General features: G+C 36.6%; 1 protein-coding gene across 1 annotated transcript in view; it reads right to left on the bottom strand.

Annotated features, from left to right (window-relative positions):
• Window positions 1-20,745, bottom strand: part of KHDRBS2 (KH RNA binding domain containing, signal transduction associated 2) — a 575,928-nt gene that overhangs the window by 275,399 nt on the left and 279,784 nt on the right. The window contains exon 4 of the mRNA XM_034990634.1: window positions 8,374-8,520. Within this exon, the coding sequence (XP_034846525.1) occupies window positions 8,374-8,520 (147 nt within the window). The remainder of the gene's footprint in view (window positions 1-8,373; window positions 8,521-20,745) is intronic.

Consider the following 20,745-nt stretch of genomic DNA (forward strand, 5'->3'; position numbering starts at 1 on the left):
TTTTCTTGGACATAATCCCTGTTGGTTTCCAAAGCCAGGCTTCTTGGGGGCTCATCTGTCCTAATCAGAATCTAAGGTTGGGGTACCTGATGTGGAGCATAGACCTCTCACTTCTCAGGGAAAAGATCTGCATTTTTGAGATCTCTCCTAACTGTGGATTGCTGTGCCTATGTGGCGAGGGTGGTGTTCCTGGGAAGACCATTGTTTGCTAATATTTTGTTGAGGATTGCCTCTGCCACTCCTATCCATTTTGACAGTGCATTTTGACACTGTCCTTTTATTCTTTGCTGTGAAGGCTTCAGTCATCCAAGTTTCAGATTTTTTTCTGAGGAAATTACTCCATATGTGGTGGTAAATTTTTTGTGTCCACAAGAGGATGGAGCTCAGGATCTTCCTACATTGCCATCTTGAACCCCTCCTAGGAAACAATTCTGATTTTTCTTGACTCTAGAATTAACACTTTCTATTTGATCAACATTGCCCGGTCCATCATTACTATTGTCCATATTATCTAATCTGGTCTCCCATTTCCCATTCTCTCTTAAATATGTCTCCATAATATTTATCTTTTAAATCTTGAAGATAGTTTTCTGGTTATTAAATTCTACACGGGCAGTGACTGATGTAACACAAATTCCTAGAATCATGCGTAGCATATATTTGATGTTCAGAAATATTTGTTGAATTGAATTTAAACAAATCTTTTGCCTTGCATTATTTAGACCACTGATACTACTTACTTAAATTATTGACTCAGTTAAAAATTATACATTTATTTAACAGATTCTGATTATTGAGCTACTTTTCTGCCGTGATTCATTTTTTGTACCAAATTCTTCAATAATCATAAGTCTTTTTAAGTTGCTTCCAACTATAAAAGTATTTTCAGGTCAGTGTTGGCATATGTTTGTTATGTACCTGTGTACAAGTGCAGGATTAGCATTCAGTAAATGTTCTGAATACAATATAAAATTTCTATTTGATCCTCTACAAATTCCCTTATACTACAAACAGAAGAAGTTAAGAAGTGAAGATTTTTTTAAAGATATTTTTATTTTTTAAGTAATCTCTACACCCAACATGGAACTTGAAACCACAACACTAAGATCAAGAACTGCACACTCTACTAATGGAGCCAGCCAGGTGCCCCAAGAGGTGAAGATTTTTGCCTTGACGATCAGATCCTGTATCCTTAGGAACTACAGATCTTTAATAATACAGATAACCTTAGGAATGTTGCTAAGCCTTCATGTTAACGACTACTATTGGAATTGCAAAAGTAGTTATTGAGATTTAATGCCAGTTAATGGGGAAGAAGTAAATTATCAAGTTGAAATCAAGATGGTGAAAGACTACATCAAAAACTAATGATGTAATGTATGGTGATTAACATAACATAATTAGAAAAAAAAAAGATGGTGAAAGAAACAGGAGAATGATGCTGGGCAACTAAAAAGCAGTAAAAACTCCTGAAAAGAGTGGCCTTGGAGAATTCAGATCCTTGACATCAAATGAGACCAGAAATCACTAGTGATAAATTGTTTCTTAAGATAGAAAAGAGATTATCACATCCTGACTCTAGATTCATAAAGTGAACATTTGATTATTTGTACTGTGAGGAGTAAGAAGATACTTGCGTTAAGATTTGTAGAAAATCAAAATCAAAATCAAATCCACTTTTCTTTTTATCTGCTTTCTGGGTTATGCCAGTCAATTAGCAATACTAAAGTGGCCTTGCATCTCAACAACAATAATAATAATAAATTATATTATTACAGTGGTATTCTAATTAATTATATCTTGTTATTATAATAATTTTATTCTAATTAATTATATAATAGTAATCATTATTAGCTCTGTTCTAAGAATAAGTAATAATTTTAATTATTTCCTAAGTCATAGGTCTGTATTATCTATTACGACTTATCAGATAAGAAATAGTCAATGTTAGTTGGTTATAAATGTCTCCAAATACAATCAGAATATTATCTTAGTACTATAGCAATACAGGAAGTATTTCTGAGCAAGTAATAATTACATAAATACATGTGGCTTTGTGCTTAGTGCTATTAGTTACCACACCATTAGAATATGGTTAATTATGAGAAAGAAAAGAGACTCAATTGTTTTGAAGAGAGCAATCTGAGGAAACTCTTTTTTTTTTTAATTTTATTATGTTATGTTAATCACTGTACATTACATCGTTAGTTTTTGATGTAGTGTTCCATGATTCATTGTTTGTGTATAATACCCAGTGCTTCATTCAGTACATGCCCTCTTTAATACCCATCACCAGGCTAACCCATCCCCCACCCCCTCCCCTCTAGAACCCTCAGTTTGTCTCCCCCTCCGATTTGCCCCCCTTCATTTTTCCCTTCCTACTTTTTTTTTTAACATATAATGTATTATTTGTTTCAGAGGTACAGGTCTGTGATTCAACAGTCTTAAACACAATTCACAGCGCTCACCATAGCACATACTCTCCCCAATGTCTATCACCCAGCCATCCCATCCCTCCCACCCCCCACCACTCCAGCAACCCTATCTGAGGAAACTCTTGCAACATTTTAACAACAAACCCAGCAGTGTGGGAATGATATCCAGGTTATGGGTTCTGGTCCCTCTCTGCATTGAACTTTATTTTTTTTATTCTGTTTTTGATCATTACCTTGCCTGTAGGATGTTGTTGCTATACATGCTACACTCCTGCCATCAGCCAGCCAATATGTATCTGCCATTTCCCACCTTGTACATAGGTCTTGCAAATTATCATTATTTTTGCTTGTTGGTGGGTTTTTATTTAATACATTGTTTTCCCTACATATTCTCTTGCATAAAACACTCTGACCAAATTTTCACTTTTTATTAAATTATAGCATGAATTTCAGGGATACATTCTTATATTTATAATCTTTCAGAGCTTTATAAAAATTTTATTAGTGCATGAAAGTCTATATCTTCTATCTCCTAGAATGAAAATACTCTGCTTTTCTTTTCTATTTTCCTTATATCTACTTCCCTGTATGATTGTTAATAACGATCAGTGTCATTTTCCCATTTCAGAGCTAGGATTACAGTCTTTGAAGAAGAGAAGGCAAGAATGTCCTCTCTTTGCTTTTACTCTAAAGAGGAAAAGCATTTACTTTTCTTCCATAGTCACACTCCTGAGAGGTTTCCTACACAGTTTTCTAATCTCAAACCTGAAATGATATAATATGCCCTAATTGCCCCATTTCAAGAATCACCACTGTCACCAAGACATACATCCAATCTGATGTAGGAAAGAAATAACCTGGAATGATGCATTTTTTTCTGTGTTGAATTGTGTTAATATATTGTATTCTCTTGCTAATGTACAATATACTGTATTCTATGTTGAATATTACATATATATGTATATCTATATAATACCTTTTCTTTAAGTGACAAAACCTCTAGCAATGATCATTAGAGACTTATCCTAGTTATGACAAATTGTTTTCAAATTCTGTCAACTCTGATAATATTCTAGTGTTGTGTAGCATACTGTGCTGAGATTCTGGGGCCATGCCAGGGCTTGGTAGAAATGAGCACTGTGATCTCTTAATTCTGCCAACAACTAACTGTTGAGCCGGTAACAAAGTCATCTATTTGTTTGTTATCTGTGACCTAGACCTAATTTCCTGGTTGTGTGGAGAACCATCCTTTCATCTTTTCTATGAAAGAATGAATAAACTCACATTCAATGAGCAGAATTTTGCTAAACCCTCCTAAATTCTAATTATGAGACAATGTATTATGTTCAATCATGAGCTAATTATTAAGCATTATTAAAACTTACTAACTCAACTTAATTGAAGGTGAGAGTTAACCAGTAGGAAAATGAAATACAATGCCATTATTTTATTTATTTATTTATTTTTTAAATTTATTTATTTATTTGAGAGAGAGAGAGTGAGAGACAGAGAGCATGAGAGGGGGGAGGGTCAGAGAGAGAAGCAGACTCCCCGCTGAACAGGGAGCCCAATGCGGGACTCGATCCCGGGACTCCAGGATCATGACCTGAGCCGAAGGCAGTCGCTTAACCAACTGAGCCACCCAGGCGCCCCCAGTGCCATTATTTTAAAGTTGGAAAAGGGGAAGTTGTAGTCAGGGATCCCAGGGAAGTCTCATTCACAAACTACAATGTAAATGTTATCCCCTAGCCTTGTGTAAGGGGTAATCTGCACAACTATATGTGACAGTCCTAGTGTCTGAGCTATAAGAGAAAGGAGTATGATAAAATATAATGATAATAATGACAACATTTGTTTACCGCTTTATACACGACAAAGGAAAGAGAAAGGCATTAGCATTACTGAAACATAGATTAGGATTTTATATCCTTTTGTCACTATTTGTCAAATGATTTAATATGCTTAATCTGTATTTGTATGCCAAATTAGCAATAAGTGAAAACTTTAATAGAGTATCTGCTCAAAGTATTAGAGATTTAAAATTAGAAGAATTCAATTTATTGATATTTTATTGACGTGCCACTCTACTTGTTTTGATAAGACTGTGGTAACTGGAGGGAGACCAGCAAGTTAGAAATTTTTTCCCAAGGTAACAATAATGGTTTTTCTCTTAACAATTCATTTAAAGTACTAAAACTGTGTTGTTTTCGAACAGCTTACCACATTCAGACATTTCATGACAAGTTGTATGTTCCGAAGTCAGCAGTCTTGAACAACTACAACCTCTGGACATAGGGCACATTGGATAAATGCTGGATAACATAAAAGAAGGGCAAGGAAGGTAAAAACTCTATGGAAAGACACTCCATTTCATAGAGGAATTAGATGGTAGTCCTATTCTACATTAGCTTTCTATGTGGTTCTAACATGCCTCTTACTGGCTATAATTCTTCACCTATTTTATTTGTCAATTTTAATGTCCTGATACATTAGCATTTCTATAGACTTTAATATTGAATGTCAAAAGAAACCTGGATCAGCAAGTAATTTTTTTATAATAAAAAAAGAACTGGCAGTTCATATTTGCCCCCCCGTGGTTCTAGTGAAAGATGAAGTAGACAGTTGCCATCCTTTTCTTGGTGCTGAGGCAAACAAGGCAGATGGGAAAAATTTATCAAGTAGGACTTCCACCGATTGTAGAATTTACTAATACAACATTGAGAGCTATCAGAATAGTTATTTATTTAACTAAATAAAATCTATTTACTTATTTATTGAGAGAGAGTGCGAGCATGAGATGGGGGGCTGGTGTGGGTGGCTGGGGAGGGGGAGAGGGAGAGAGAATCTTAAGCAGACTCCACACTGAGCCCAATGTAGGGCTTGATCTCACAACCCTGAGATCACAACCTGAGATGAAACCAAGAGTCAGAGGCTTAACTGACTGCACCACCCAGGCTCCCCTATTTATTTTTTAAAAAGCTTATTCAGGGGCATCTGGGTGGTTCAGTCGGTTGAGTGTCTAACTCTTGATTCTGGCTCAGGTCGTGATCTCAGAGTTGTGAGATTGAGCCCTGCCTTGGGCTCCATGTTCAGTGGAGAGTCTGCTTCTCTCTTTCCCCTTTTCCCCCAGCCCTCCCTGCACTGGCATGCTCTCTTTCTCACCAAAATAAATAAATCTTTAAAAAAATCTTAAAAAAAAAACCCCAAACCAAAAGCTTATTCATTCAATCATTTATTCACCCATACAAAAAATATTAAGTGTCCTCATGTGTCTGGCAGAGTTTAAAACAGGGGAATAAAGCAGTAAAACTAGACAATAATCCCACCCTCATGACATTTATATTTTAGCAGGAAAACCAACAATAAACAAATAAGTAATATATATACGTATGTGTATATATATAGAACAAGTTATAAAAGCTATGAGGAAAATTAAGTAAGTGAAGAGGGCTAAAGCATGATAAGACAATAAATTGCAGGGTTAATTAAGGGGCTAGTGATATTGTGAACAAAATATAATAGGATTGTACAAATGCAGGGAGGTTACTTTAGACCCTGTGGTCAGGGAAGAATTTCCTGCATTGCTAAAATGAGCTGAGACCTGAATGACAATTGTGTCAGTATTTTGGAGAAGAATCTTCAAAGGCCCTTAGTGAGGCGTGAGCCTGGAGAGCCTGGCGTGCGGGATGAACAGAAGCCAGCATGTCTGGAGTGCACAGAGTGAGCAGTCGGTCAGGCAGGGAGAAAATCCGAGATAGGCAGGAGCCGGTCATATTGGCCAATGTGAGATTTTCGTTCCTCATCTGGATGTGTATATATAAAGCATCTTAATTGTGGGGTACTATTCCTCCAACTTGACCCAAATAGCTATTTTATGTCTCTGCATCACTCCTGGTGCCTATTAATCAGCCATCCCATCAGTCAGACCCTCAAACAAATAATTATTGTGCCATGCACGATGCTAAATGATGGGAATACAAGAGAGACACTGCTAGCCCTGCCCTCATGGAGTCTATATTTCAGTGGAGAAGTTATAAATGAAATTATTACACGTATCACAAGGTCTAGAAGTAGGCGAGATGTATTACCGGCATTTATAATAAAATAGGGTTAACCTAGCCCACAACTTAGATCCAATATATATGTAGCAATGAAATAGTGTTTCGTCTTACATATTTAATCTCAGAAAGTCATTCCAAGATTCTATCTACCACAACAATAAAATAGATTAAAAGCATCCCTTTAAATGGTGCGTGATAATTTTCTATGTCCTTTCATATACATTACCCTATTTAACATTCACAATAACTGTGATAGAGGTCAGTCAGTTATAATTATTTTTTTAAAGATGAAGAAGCTGAAGCTCTGAGAATTTAAATTATTTGTCTACAGGCATGAAATGAGTTAGTAATGTAGGTGGTCCTAGCCTTTTTCTATACCACTTATATCACTAGAGGTCTGATCTGAGCTAAGTATAGTAAAACTGCTTACCCAACAGCACTAGGCATTTAGTTTGGATGCAAAAGGAAGAGAGAAGATAACAACCTTGTGCTTATGAAATATTGGATCTGTTTAGGAAGGTGTTCTGATAAGCACCAGGTAATAAATTGTGCAGAAATTCTGCATGCATATAAAGTTAGGGAATAGCCAGAGTAATATGGGATTATTCTATAACCTTGTCTTGATAGAAATTTTTAAACTGGGCATATAAATACATTATGTGGTTGGATTTTGACGCTTTTACATTTCGAAATTCTGTTTTTTTTTTCCTTTTCCCATTCTCAAAATCACTGCCAGTCAATGAATCTTACCCATCATTTCCTCTGAGTTCATTGCTTACTTTAGAAATCTACAGTGTTTCTTTCTTTTTTTTTTTTTTTAAAGATTTTATTTATTTATTTGAGAGAGAGAGAGATAGCGAGAGCAGGAACACAAGCAGGGGGAATGGGAGAGGGAGAAGCAGGCTTCTTGCTGAGCAGGGAGCCTGATGTGGGACTCGATCCCAGGACCCTGGGATCATGACCTAAGCCGAAGGCTTAAGGACTGAGCCACCCAGGCGCCCTACAGTGTTTCTTCATTGAACAGATTAATCTTAGCTACTCTCTTTCTCCTCTGCCAAAGACTTCTGCCCAGGCACTCCAGAAAACTTTACTCAGCATTCTCTTCCAATTATCTTATTCCCTGCTCTAAGCCCCAATGCCAAGATTTCTATTTGAATGACCTCTTCCTAGAATGCTAAATTGTCAACCTTTATAAAAGCTTCATTCATTTAACCTTCCCCTATTTCTTAGAAAATTAGTAGAGAATTCTATCCAATATGCAACCCTGAGTTTGCTGCCTTACTTAATGAACACTCTCTGTTGCTCTCATAGAGTGCAATGAGTTTATTTTTCCAATTTTTGTTTGATGTCAACAAATGTCTGGCTCTATTAATATTGATTATTTTACATTATGTTTTATAATGAGCCAGCACCTGGCATAATGTCATGTAACAGTACATTTGATATTTTCAAGTAACATCATTGTCTTGTTGCATATATTACATATCTAATCTCTTTCCCCTGCCATTGTACCTGCAAATGCTTTTTCCATTAATTAAAAATTGCCAAGAAAACATGTCAACTACCAAGTGATTAAGACACAAGAGAAAAGCATGCAACTTCAATTATATATTTGTGTTTATGTGCTAATTGTCTTATTCTTCATGACTGTGACCTGGTGATGTACGGAGGACACTGTCAAACCTTGGTTATGCAGCAACATGCCAGGTCCCGTGCTAAGCGTTTGTTGTATTCTATTTTATTTTACCTTCTTATCAACTACACAAATGATTAGTTTGCAATATGACTCTCCGTCTAAAAAGTCAGTGAAGACCAAAGGCACACTTGAAAAAGAAAAGGTATGAGAAACATCTTTGTGAAAAATGAAAGACACTTACGGGAACCAGGAATTTTTTAATCTCTTCCAATGCATGACTCATTCGTGAATAAGCTTCCCCAGGTGGAGCAAACACTTCAATTAATACATGAAGTTCATCACTCAAGTGGGCATATTTGGCTTCCCCACTCTTCCTTAATTCTTCTTCCTGTGAAAGAGGTTATTTTTAGAAATACAAATCCACCCATTTTGCACTGATTTAACATTTACTGAGGATATGACAAAAGGGCATAATCTAAGCAAATTTTCCATAAGTATAAACCCTTTGAGAAATAAAAATCTGGTACAAGCCATTTAAAGATTTTAAAATCATCTTTGAGTGTTTGAATGATTTTTTAAAAAGCTGGCATAATTATCATCTACAATGGATTTTAATCAGCTAAATGAAAATGCTAACCCCCTGAAAAGAAGTTACAGAAATGCCGTTAAGTTTTAGTGTACACTACTATATTGAGGAAGAAAAGGATTGTTTTTGCATCTGATGAGTAATATTTTGCAGATAATTAACTAAAGATTATCACTGTTCTTTAAGAAAACAAGAAATTTCGGGGCACCTGGGTGGTTCAGTCCGTTAAGCATCTGCCTTCGGCTCAGGTCATGATCCCAGGGTCCTGGGATCGAGTCCCACGTCGGGCTCCCTGCTCAGCAGGGAGTCTGTTTCTCTCACTCTCTCTCTGTCTCTCTGTCCGCCCCCGCCCCCCGCTCATGTCCGCACGCTCTCTCTCAAATAAATAAATAAAATCTTAAAAAAAGGAAAACAAGAATTTTCTAGCTGTTTTTTGAGACGCAGTGAAAAGGTTACTTGTTCTCCATTAAAGTAGGCAAAACCAAGGCTTATCTTCCAGCCTATGCGCCCATTGGCCCAGATTGTCATCTAGCTTCATACCTGCATCTTCTGTCATTTGCTGCCTCATTTTGGTCAACAGGAGTATATTAAAGGGGTTGCGGTTAAGCATTATGTTGGCGTTGATTCTGCATGAGCTATATTTCCTCAGCTTAACGAACAACAACACATTATTGTTAGATCAGATTTTTCGTAGTACTGTACCCAAGCAATTATTGCGGCCTGATTAATTCAGTGCAGGTGCAGAGCAAATCAGTACACGACCTATATACTTTGCTAATGAATGCCAGGTAGTTGACGTCTATCAGCTCTAATCTCACAATAACCTTGCCCATTATTCACAACTCAGATTAGGGAACTGAGTTTAAAGACCTCAAGTAGCTCCAGCAAAGTTGGGATACAAACCTAGTTCATTTTGCAACCAGACTTGCATTTGTCTAGGGTTTTCATGGAAGCAAAATTTGGTGAAAATAGTAACATAGATAATATTAATTAATGTTTTACTCTTCCTGACTCCCTTCCCCAGTAAACTAGTAGTTGTTTCACTAAATTTCAAAGGATAAACATTAAACGACAAAGTAATTTTTAGTTTTATTTGGGGATTGATTAGAAAAGCAACATGAATAGACCTTATCTGGATAAATAAAAGCAAATTTGCTATTGATTTCTTATAAATTAAATATGTGACCCATGTTAGTGTGCTTATCTGATAGAAATGTCCATCATTTCAATACATGAAGGATCCGTGAAAAAGATGGGAAGGTGTGACTGCTCTTCTGTCCCTCCCCCATCTACTCAAATCTCTCTAACAGCCACACCTTTCAGCCTGGTAATCCACTCTCCATGTCCCTAAGCATACTTTCCATCTCTACCCAGGAGTTTTTAACTTAAAAGGGTTTTCTTAGTGCCCATTTCTCAGTTTAGGGAGAAGCAGCACCTGCCTCAACAACTATGCACTCACAGGGTGTAGTAAACATTTCTTTCCTCTTGGGGTTCTGCTGCGAGGCAAGCTGCTCCCTATCTCTGGGGTCAGCTTCATTTGCACCGATGTGATCAGGTGGTTAAATCAGAGGAGTCTTCATACTGCCCCCTTCTCCATGCTTCCTGAGCTGATTTCCCACTGGTTATCAAGGGCTACTTGCTAGACAATTTTTTTTTAAAGATTTTATTTATTTATTTGAGAGAGAGAATGAGATAGAGAGAGCATGAGAGGGGGGAGGGTCAGAGGGAGAAGCAGACTCCCTGCTGAGCAGGGAGCCCAATGAGGGACTCGATCCCGGGACTCCAGGATCATGACCTGAGCCGAAGGCAGTCGCTTAACCAACTGAGCCACCCAGGCGCCCATTGCTAGACAAATTTTATAGTGCCTGCATGCTATGAGGTATGGCGTTCAAATATGAATTATAATACTCATTTTAAAGGTTTTCAGATAAAATTAACCGGACTAGGTACTCTGCAGTTGGGCCACTAGGCTGATGTTCATGAAAAAAATGCAGCTTGCTATTTAAAAACACATTTGCCTCTCCCTTCCCCCATCATCCTTTATATAAGCAGAAGAGGAGACTGAGGTCTTTGGTTATTAAGCAACTTCTTGAAGGTGAAGCGTTAGTCAGAATTCCAGCCAGGACCCAGTAAAGTAGGTGTTAGCAGCGATAAAGACTTTAAAGGAGAAAAGTTAACACAGCAGAACCTCTCGTGAGCTACTACAGGTTATTCTCAAAACTAAACTTCGTATGTTCAAAGGTGTGTTATATTTGAACTCACATATTGGGGTAAATTTTGACAGAGCAAAATTCCCAGGCCTTCGTTTCTTCCTGTGAAACTTAGATAATAATAGTGAGGTCCCAGGATTTTGTGAATTTGGAGAAAAGTGAAGAACATTTTGTATTCTAAAACTGCTACACAAATTTATTATAGTAATAAATACATTATTTCTTATGTTCTCAAGTAGTATTTTAAAATAATGCCAGGTCATTTCAACAAAGACCAAAATAAATGTGACTCAAACGTGAAGAAGAGTTCTTTCTTTCTGAAATGAAAGTCCAAGCTGGAAGTAGCTAGAAGAGCAGGTGGTTCTTCTCTGCACTCTTATCCAGCGATCCTGGTTTCTCCTCTCTTAACTCCAGCGGCCCTGAGGATGTGGTTCTCATGTGTGTTGATGAAGGAGGCTGTCTATCAGCACTTCTAAATTCCAATCCCAGCGCAAGGGAAAGAAACTGTAGACAGCACAAAGCTTATTTCAAGGACATACACCAGAGGTTACGTATATCATCTCTGCTCACATCTCTTTGCACAAGCGTAGTCACATGGTGGCTGTGGATGCAATGGGAGCTGTAAATGTGGTTTCACACTGAGCAGCCATGAGACTCAATGTGAGGGTTTCATTTATGACAGCAAAAAAGGGAGAATGGATACTGGATGACAGACAACAGGCTGTCTCTGCAACCAGTCCTCATTCGGGGTTAGTTAAAATAATACTTATTTATTAAATCTAATTTTGGTGAACAGCTAGCCATTGTCTGCCAGAACGTCCAAATTTTATTTTCAAAAACAATACTATGCCCCCAGTTGGATTTGTAACATAAAGCTCCAAGTTTCATTTGAATATGGGCAGACATCACAGCCATCCTAAACGGCACCGGTGTCCAGAAACCAGTAAGTACATTTATAGTAATTTAATACAATCTTATGAGGCATTTCTTAAACAAGAGTTCCAAATGTATTTTGAAAAAAAAAAGTTTATCTTCGCAGTAAATTCATTATTTGATAAGCTGATTATGAATGGGGCAGTAAGTAGTGTTTTCGTGTTTCTGCCCAAGTATCTTCTGCACGTTTTACAACAAAGATCATAGTACCGTGGCAGGTTATACTAGATAGAACGGAGGACATAATAGCAAGAAGAATAAAGAAAAAGATTAAGAAATTAAAAATGTTAGGGGCTCCTGGGTGGCTCGGATGGTTAAGCGTCTGCCTTCGGCTCAGGTCATGATCCCAGGGTCCTGGGATCGAGCCCCGCATCGGGCTCCCTGCTCCGTGGGGATCCTGCTTCTCCTTCTCCCTCTGCCACTCCCCCTGCTTGTGTTCTCTCTCTCTCTCTCTGTCAAATAAATAAATAAATAATCTTAAAAAAATAAATAAAATAAAACATTAAAAAAAAAGAAATTAGAAATGTTAGAGAAAAACCTTGGGTATAAATTGACATGAATTGGTCCAAAGTTGCCAGTACAGAAGACTGGGTCTTCACCTAATGAAAGCACAAAAAGGGCACAGGGACTAAATCAAAAAAATGTAAGATGGACACACTAGAAGGTGAATCAGCTTGACATGATTTAGAATTCTGTTTAAAAGACTGCACATTCAGTTGATATTATTTAATCTTCCATGAAAAAGGTACATTTATTCCATTGAGGATATTTACTTTAACCATTGACCTTCAGAACACGATTTGTGGTGTTCGGCTATTACAAAGGAATCATGGGCTAATTATTTCAAGTGCAATTATTAGTTGCTAAACATGAGAAATTCAAAACAAAGTCATTACAAATATCAAATCTAGTTTACATATCCCCAAACATTCTATTCCTGTGTTGTACCCTAAGGTAAAATATAAGTAAAATATAACGGTTTTTTACCAGTTATTTTATAGAGAATAGCATAGCAGGAAATAGAGTCTAATTTGAATTGGATTCATGTGTTTAATTGTTAAAAGGATTTTTAAGAAAACTTTCTCTTAGGAATTATCATTTGTATTTTATCTTCCACAGAAGAATGCTTATGACTTGGAAATAATTTGACAATTAGAAAAGTTTCCTCTTAATTCAAAATAGCATGTTCATTGAAGAAAACTTGAAAAAAAATCCCCAAAGTACAAATATTTTTAAAAATATCGACAGCCACAAAATTCAAGACATACTATTAGCATTTTCAGTGTATCTTCTTCAAGTATCTTTTTACAGTAATAGTAATGGAACTGAAATAGTAATTTTAATATTGCTTCTTAGGTCATGGGTATGCAAAGTACTTTTCATAGGCTAATTTTGTATGTACAACTATACTTAACTCTACATAATGTTATTTCCTTCATTTTACTGATGAGGGGACTGGGACACAGGGAGAAACTTGTCCAGGATTACACAGACTATAAATCATGGAGTTGGTTTAGAATCCAGGTAATCTCATACCAGGTCAAGTTCTTAGTCACTATGGGTAGGTACTGGTATAGATAGGTATGTCAAATGTAAATAAACATTTTCTCCTTCCAGATTTCCCCATGGATGTGTCTGTCTAGTTTCTGGAATATCACGGCCAGTGGTCTCTCAGCAATTTCCTGGTATTCAGTCCCGTGTAGCACTGTGCTGTCCAAGGTATCCTACAACAGATAACAGGTCCTTATGCACTAAGCACATTTGCTATGAATTTCTTCTACCCTCTCCCAAAAGGTTCTGATTCCTTGGTAGCTGTATGCTCATCAGTGCTTGGTGAAACTATTATTTCCAAGGTTCTCACAACTCGTCTCCTACTTTATGAAGGACTTACCTAAAAATGCTAGTGATCTCACGTCACGTTGTTTATGCCTGACCCTCTGTTTGTAACCACCCGTTCCAAACAAGCCATTCATTCAAAGTTTTTAAGATGAAGTTCAGATTAGTTTGCACAATTTCTCATCAATACTCATGCTGTATTACTAAAACAAATGTACCCCAAGAAGGGTCATTCTATTTTCCTGCACGGTTTATCCAACAGCAGGGGCAGGGTGGTTAGGACCCTCTGTACCCTCATTCTATTCTGGAGTAAGGACTTAAGTCAGCTTACAATTGGGTATTTCATCTTAGTTCAGATGACCCAAGACAAATTCCCCAAAATAGGACACGGGATTAGATGTCCCCTTGTGTTGTGGTCCTGAGTCCAGACTTTTCCTCCCTGGATTTGCCAATGGTCAGTTGTAATGTAAAATTCAAAATGTCTTAAAATACCCTAAAATATCCACTCTTAAAATCATTAGTGGGTGACACAGACTTCATTTAAAATATCAGAGGGGCACAAAGCAAAGAGGTCACATTGATAATCTCATTATAGATAACTAAAAAAATCCTCATTCTCTTGTCACAAGCCCTTCCCTGCTTCATTACACAATTTTAATTTTATTTATTTTCTGTCCCTAATGTTTGTATTACTCTTTCCTCCCACGTGGAATTTCCTAGGAAATTTCAAATTATCTTCACCTCTATTCGACAGAGTAATGTAGTTATTGAGTGCTGATTCCCAAGCTTACAAGTCCAGCTTATTTTGGAGCTCAGTGAAATAAAGGGTATACCAATTAATTGACCCTACTATCTTTAGAAGTTACGGTGGTGATCATCATTTGCTACTTGTAATGACCCTTTGGAATCTGTCTCTGTCTCTGTCTGTCCGTCTCTCTCACACACACATACATGCAAATATAGTGCTCTTTAAAGTGAGACTCTAATGAAAGACAATGTTTCCATTTAGTTAAATTAAGAAGAGTGTTCACCTGCTTTGGGCAATTTTTTTTTAATATGTTCTAAACTGTTCACAATATGATGCAAACCATGTATTCCTCCTTTGTGCTACTCCAGATTTGGGGTTATTTTTCCCTCCAGTATCTCCCGAAAGTCATTCTATTCCAGCAGAGAGAACACCTGAGTAACTGAGTTGATGTCCCAACCATCATTTTCTAAACACCTATGTATTCCTCTAGATGTATATATGTGATCTCATATGCATGTTATGTTGTCTTCTCTTAAATATTTAATTACAGGAAAAGTAGTCTTTACTCTCAACCACTTAACTGACTCACCAAATTTGCCAAGTATTTATGTCCCCATAAAATAGTTAAGCTAATGTCCATGATAATCCGATGTTCAAGCTCCTATGGCCTAATCTTCATAAACCACGAGTCAGTGGTATTGTTCCCAATCTTGTTTATACCTGTTGTATGTATTTGTTATTGTTATTGTATTTTATTATATTTTTATAATTCCCCTTTCAATTTTTTAAAAATTACCAAATAACTTTCAGACCAAAAACATGTAGGTTAAGAGAGATTTTACTGTTTCAAAAATTGCTTCTGTAGTTACATTAACTCAATTATGATTTTTGCACAATATTTTGTTCCTAGATCAATTACAGCATCTTCATTCTATTTCATAATTTATCTTTATACACATCTGTTTCATCATTTTCTCATCTCCCAAATTATTCTTCATATATAAGTGTACCTGATAGAACATGAGGAAGATACTCAATAAATTCTTGTTGAATTACTTACCTAAGGGTAAAAATCATGCTGCATTTTTCTTCTATCATCAAACCATATCTTTACAGCCCATGCTAAGGTTTTCTTTAAATGCTTAAACATTTATTGTCCTGAGACCTTGGAATGGAGTGATCTATATTTACTAAAGTGAATTTTTAGCTTAGGAAAAATATTTCCGAATTATTATTACATTTAGTATATCTCTGATTAAATGAATAACAATGTATAAATCTTATATATGTATATTCAATGATATTTTATTTTGTAAGCAAATAATTATGCAATTGCAGTTTACACCACATCAAGTATTTTTTCTGTTTTACAAGCACATAGTCTGTGTAAGTAAGTAAATAGAAGCTTATAACTCAAAAGAGTATTGTGGTGTTACTCATAAACAAGTTAGAATAAGCAAATTTTTTACAATAGCCCCTCCTCTCTAGACTCTCCTATGGGCTGTTACCTTATTATAAAATGGGATTGGCAGTTGGTAATCTTTACACCCAACATGGGGCTCGAACCCACAACCTCGAGATAAAGAGTCACATGCTCTTCCGACTGAGGCAGTCAGGGATTGGCAGACTATTCCGATTTTAGGAGACTCAATAGCTGTATAAGTACAGTGCTTACTCTTTGCTCCCAGAAAAGAGTAGGTTGCTTGGCAACCTTTAGAGTCCAGAAAGAAGATTCCAATGATACAAAACTTTACAGTAATATTTTATCAACAACTGCTACCATCTTAGAGACCGAAATGATTTTTTTGTATTATTTTCTATGTATAGGAACAAATATTTCAAAAATCCTATGAACCTATCAACCACTGCTTTTCTTTTTTCTTTCTCTTTCTTTCTTTCTTTCTTTCTTTCTGTCTTTCTTTCTTTCTTTCTTCCTTCCTTCCTTCCTTCCTTCCTTCCTTCCTTCCTTTCTTTCTTTCTTTCTTCTTTCTTTCTTCTTTCTTTCTTTCTCTTTTCTTTTTTTTTTAGAGAGAGGAGGAGAGAGAGAGATAGGGAGAGAGAGAGCGAGAGAAAGAATCTTAAGCAGGATCCATGCCCAGCGCATGAGTCCAAGTCAGGGGTTGATCTCACGACCCTGAGATCATGACCTGAGTGGAAATCAAGCGTCAGATGCTTAACCAACAGAGCCACCCAGCTGTCCCCAAACCACTGCTTTTCTGTAAACACTTTTATGTAGCACTAAGGCCAGGAAAGTGCATTCGACCAGGACATAGGAGGTGCCAAGTGTAATGTCTCTTCTAGCCATGGCTCCTCCACTAACTGCTAATTTTAGCAGATATTTTGTTGTTGTGGCCTTCTTCATATACAAAAAAGAGAAAGTTACTAAAGAGGTCATTTTCAAATTGTGCTTTATGGAGCACTGAGTCCGGAAAGGTGTGTCTTATGGACCACCTTGATGCAAAATGAGGATTCTTTCCCATCCTATTCAACCATATCAACTCAATTTAGACCTGTTTATGTATAAAAATTTGGGAAGAGGATATTGTTCCACAAGCTCACTAAACAAAAAACAATAGACGACGTTAGATATGATATCTAAGCTTTCTCATAGCTTTAACATTTCATGATTCACCATGTGACTTTCCTTCACAGTTATCCTCATTGTGCTACTGAGGACTTTGTAGTAGAAAATGCCACTTTCCAAGTACAGTATCTTCTAAGATACTTTACCAGGAAAATTCAAAATTAAAGATGGAAACTATTCATGTTACTCTTTGAGCACCTACAATAAGGCTGCTACTGTGTATTTTATGCACATTCTGTCATTTAATTTCACAGAAACTTTACGTAGGTATTGGAAGCAGCTGAGGGTAATGAAAAGTGGAAAAAAAAAAAAAGATGTTGGAGTCAGAAAGACCTAAATTTGAATTAACAGCTCTGATACTTATTATCTAGTGTAGAAGGAAGGTACTAAATTTTTTTGAGATTTGGTTTCTTCATCCACAAAATAAGGAAACTCTAGGTCTCTCATGTAAAGATGAAATGAGGTAATGGACATAAATCCCGACTGCAGTGTCTGGCACATTATAAACACTCAGAAAAAGTTAAAAGTTTTTTCTCAGAGGAGCTAAGTAACTTGGTTGCAATTATTCAGTGAATAAGAGATTTGAATTTAGCCAGCCTGACTCTAAAGCGTACTTATGTTAATGGATGTTTTTTATGAATATTAAATTCACTTGAAAGAATATAATTATAGAAGTTTCAAATTAACTGTTGCTTCGATGTAAGCAAGAGTACACCAGTTGAATGCTGGTTTACTTACTAAGTTAATTTAAATGTATAACTTTAAGAGAATATATATTTGAAAATTACTCCAGGCCAAAGAGCTCAAGTCTCTTAGAAAGATAAGAAAAATTAACATCATCCCATGTACTTCCTTGAATTTTAACTTTCAAATGAATGACAAATTTATTGTCTACAGTATGTCACATGGACCATATACCATTGAAAGACCACATATCATGATAGGTAACAGACCAGGTTCTGTTCATGCCAGGGTTAAAATCCCAGCTCTTCCAATTAATGGTGTAAAACGTGGGCAAGTGACCTTACTATTTCAGCTTTTGAATTCCTCCTTGTAAAATGAAGATAGTAATAACATAGTAAGCACTAATCAAATACAACTATCACTAAATATCATTATGCTAAATATCCAGAATTCAAAACAATATTCAAAATTCTATATAAATTGAAAGACTTAACATATTCAAAAATCCCAATTATTCTCCCAGGAGTAGTTCTTTCAGTGACAGGAATTAAAAAAAAATGTTGAAAACATATGATATAGAGTACATGCAAGTTTTATACTGTGGTTTTTACTTTAACAATTATTTTTGTCATATTTTATCCTCAGAGTTATAATTTACTAGAGTGCTTTTTGCAGGCTTTTTCTTCTTAATGCCCCAGGGAACTTTCTTTCAACATAAATCTTCTTTAGAAATAAATAAGTCTATTGTCTGCACAGCTTTCTCCATCAAGAAGTTCAAATAAATACACATTTATTATTTATACCTTGGCCTGAATGGGATTTGTCTGAATTGTCAATTTAAAAGCATTTTTAAATACACATATGTGGAAATTCTTTTATGCCAGTACAAATTAGTTGTCCAAAATTTATCCACACAAAGGGTTTTTATACAAATGGATGCACATAAGTACATGGTAGAGAAGCAACGGCTTGATCCTGAAGAGCATCTCAGGTTTTTGTCGTCTTCACTTGCAAATTCCTGCCCCTTTGAATTGAGAGTGGCAAGAAGTCTTCCAGGTTGTAGCTCTCCATCTTCCAGATGGTTAGCTATGGGGAAGGACTCTTTTCCCTGCACACCCATTCTAACACTACCTACTTTCATGAAGGGTGAAGTACCAGAAATAGTGGAACTAAGGATGATATTTTCTAAAGTAGGTCAGGATTTTAAAAGCATAGAAGTGATAGTGCCCGAATATTCCTTATGCTTGAGTTTGGTAGTTCAGGGTTTACTAGAGGGCATGAACCTCAATTCAGGACAATCAAATCATACATTCTATCTTACATCAAGAATGGTGTAACTTCTCAAACTATGAAGGTGTGTTTGAAATAGTGAGTGGGGTGTCTAGATACCATAAGAGGGCTCTTTCACTATTCAAGGAAAAGAAAGCCATCAATCTTGACCAAATGGAGCCCATAAGGCTACAAGTCTTCCTTCTGAATTAATATTTGAAAGACTTGTATCTCCTTGTTTTATTTAAAAGTCACTTGCTAGGGGCTCAATCGTTAAGCGTCTGCCTTCGGCATGGGGCTCCCTGCTCAGCGGGAAGCCTGCTTCTCCCTCTCCCACTCCCCCTGCTTGTATTCCCTCTCTCGCTGTGTCTCTCTCTGTCAAATAAATAAATAAATTCTTTAAAAAAAAATAAAAATAAAAAAATAAAAGTCACTTGCTTAGTAATTAAGATCCTCACAAACATTTGTGTTCCCAATTTGGGAACACAATTATCTAAATATGCTTCTCTAGCCTCTTCTTTTCCAAATCCAGTTGGATGTAAATGGGCTCCATTCAGGTTCAGTAGAGGGAACTGTGAAGGGGTTGTGAAAGCACTTGGAGAACAGGGTTGGAGCCTGGTGGGGAGACACAGAGAGAGGGAGTGGATCCTGGGAAGAGTCTGTCCTGGGAGATCTGTACACTTTGTGGGGGAAGGACATGGGAGTGTCATGGTTCTCTCTGACCTCAGGAGCTAAGAAACCAAAAAGTAAGTTGGGCCTGCCTTGCCTTTGAGGCTGGGAGAAATCAAGACAACCAGGGATCAGAGGCCTACTGGGGTGGGAATCCCTGTGTCTTCCACTCACTACCTAAAAGAATGTCAGAACTAATTGATTTCAACAACCATATCTAAGCTGACAAATAAAAATAGCATACAATACTCACAGCCATAGACAAGAAAATCAGGCAGAATATCTCAACATATGCCATTTGAACACATGCCAATTGACTTGTAGGAAAAGAAAGATGAACACTTGAATAAACACATTGTAGGAAGCAGTGAAGGAGATAAAATGCAGACACAAAAATTTTATGGTTTTAAAAGATGTGACTTCTAAGGTAAGAACAAATACAAATGAAAAATAAAAGGCTTTTAAGAGGCTTACTTCTCCCTGTTGAAAATAAGAGATTTCTTTCCCTTCTTTTTCTCACAACACTTACTTTAGAAAACTTGTAATTTTAAGTCCTCCTCTCTTTGAAATGGACATAAATCCTTCTGAAGACTAGATAGGCCTATTGTTAACTTTATTCCCTAGAAATTTATTTCTTAAGGACCTGGAAGCCATTTCTTTGAAACGGAAGCATTATGATAGATTACACCACTGTCTCCCAGTCTCTGTGGGACTTAGAAGCCTAAATTCGGTGGGTGCCTTGCTCCGAGGTGCAAAACTACCTCCCATCATAAAGATGTAATAAGTTTGTTTTTCCCTGGGATGAAGCCAACTAGCTAACACTAATCACCAAAACAACCGGGTAAAGTTAGGATGAACTCTATGACAAATGGTACTCTCAAGACTTCTTGAGAAGGAGTTATTGTTTATGTTGAGAACAAGTATGTAATGGGTTGTATCTACCTGTATATATAAAAGAGTGAGATTTCTTTCTATCTTTGCAAACTCTCAGTGGATTGCCTGTGATGTCCATCACAATCTGGTTTAATGCTTATTCAATAACAAAAGTACTTTCTTTACTACTTTTGTGGAAAGAATTTCTGGGCTGGGAGAAG

Source organism: Mirounga leonina, unplaced genomic scaffold (genome assembly GCF_011800145.1).
Source record: "Mirounga leonina isolate KUSES-001 unplaced genomic scaffold, KU_Mleo_1.0 Mir_53, whole genome shotgun sequence".
NCBI lineage: Eukaryota > Metazoa > Chordata > Mammalia > Carnivora > Phocidae > Mirounga > Mirounga leonina.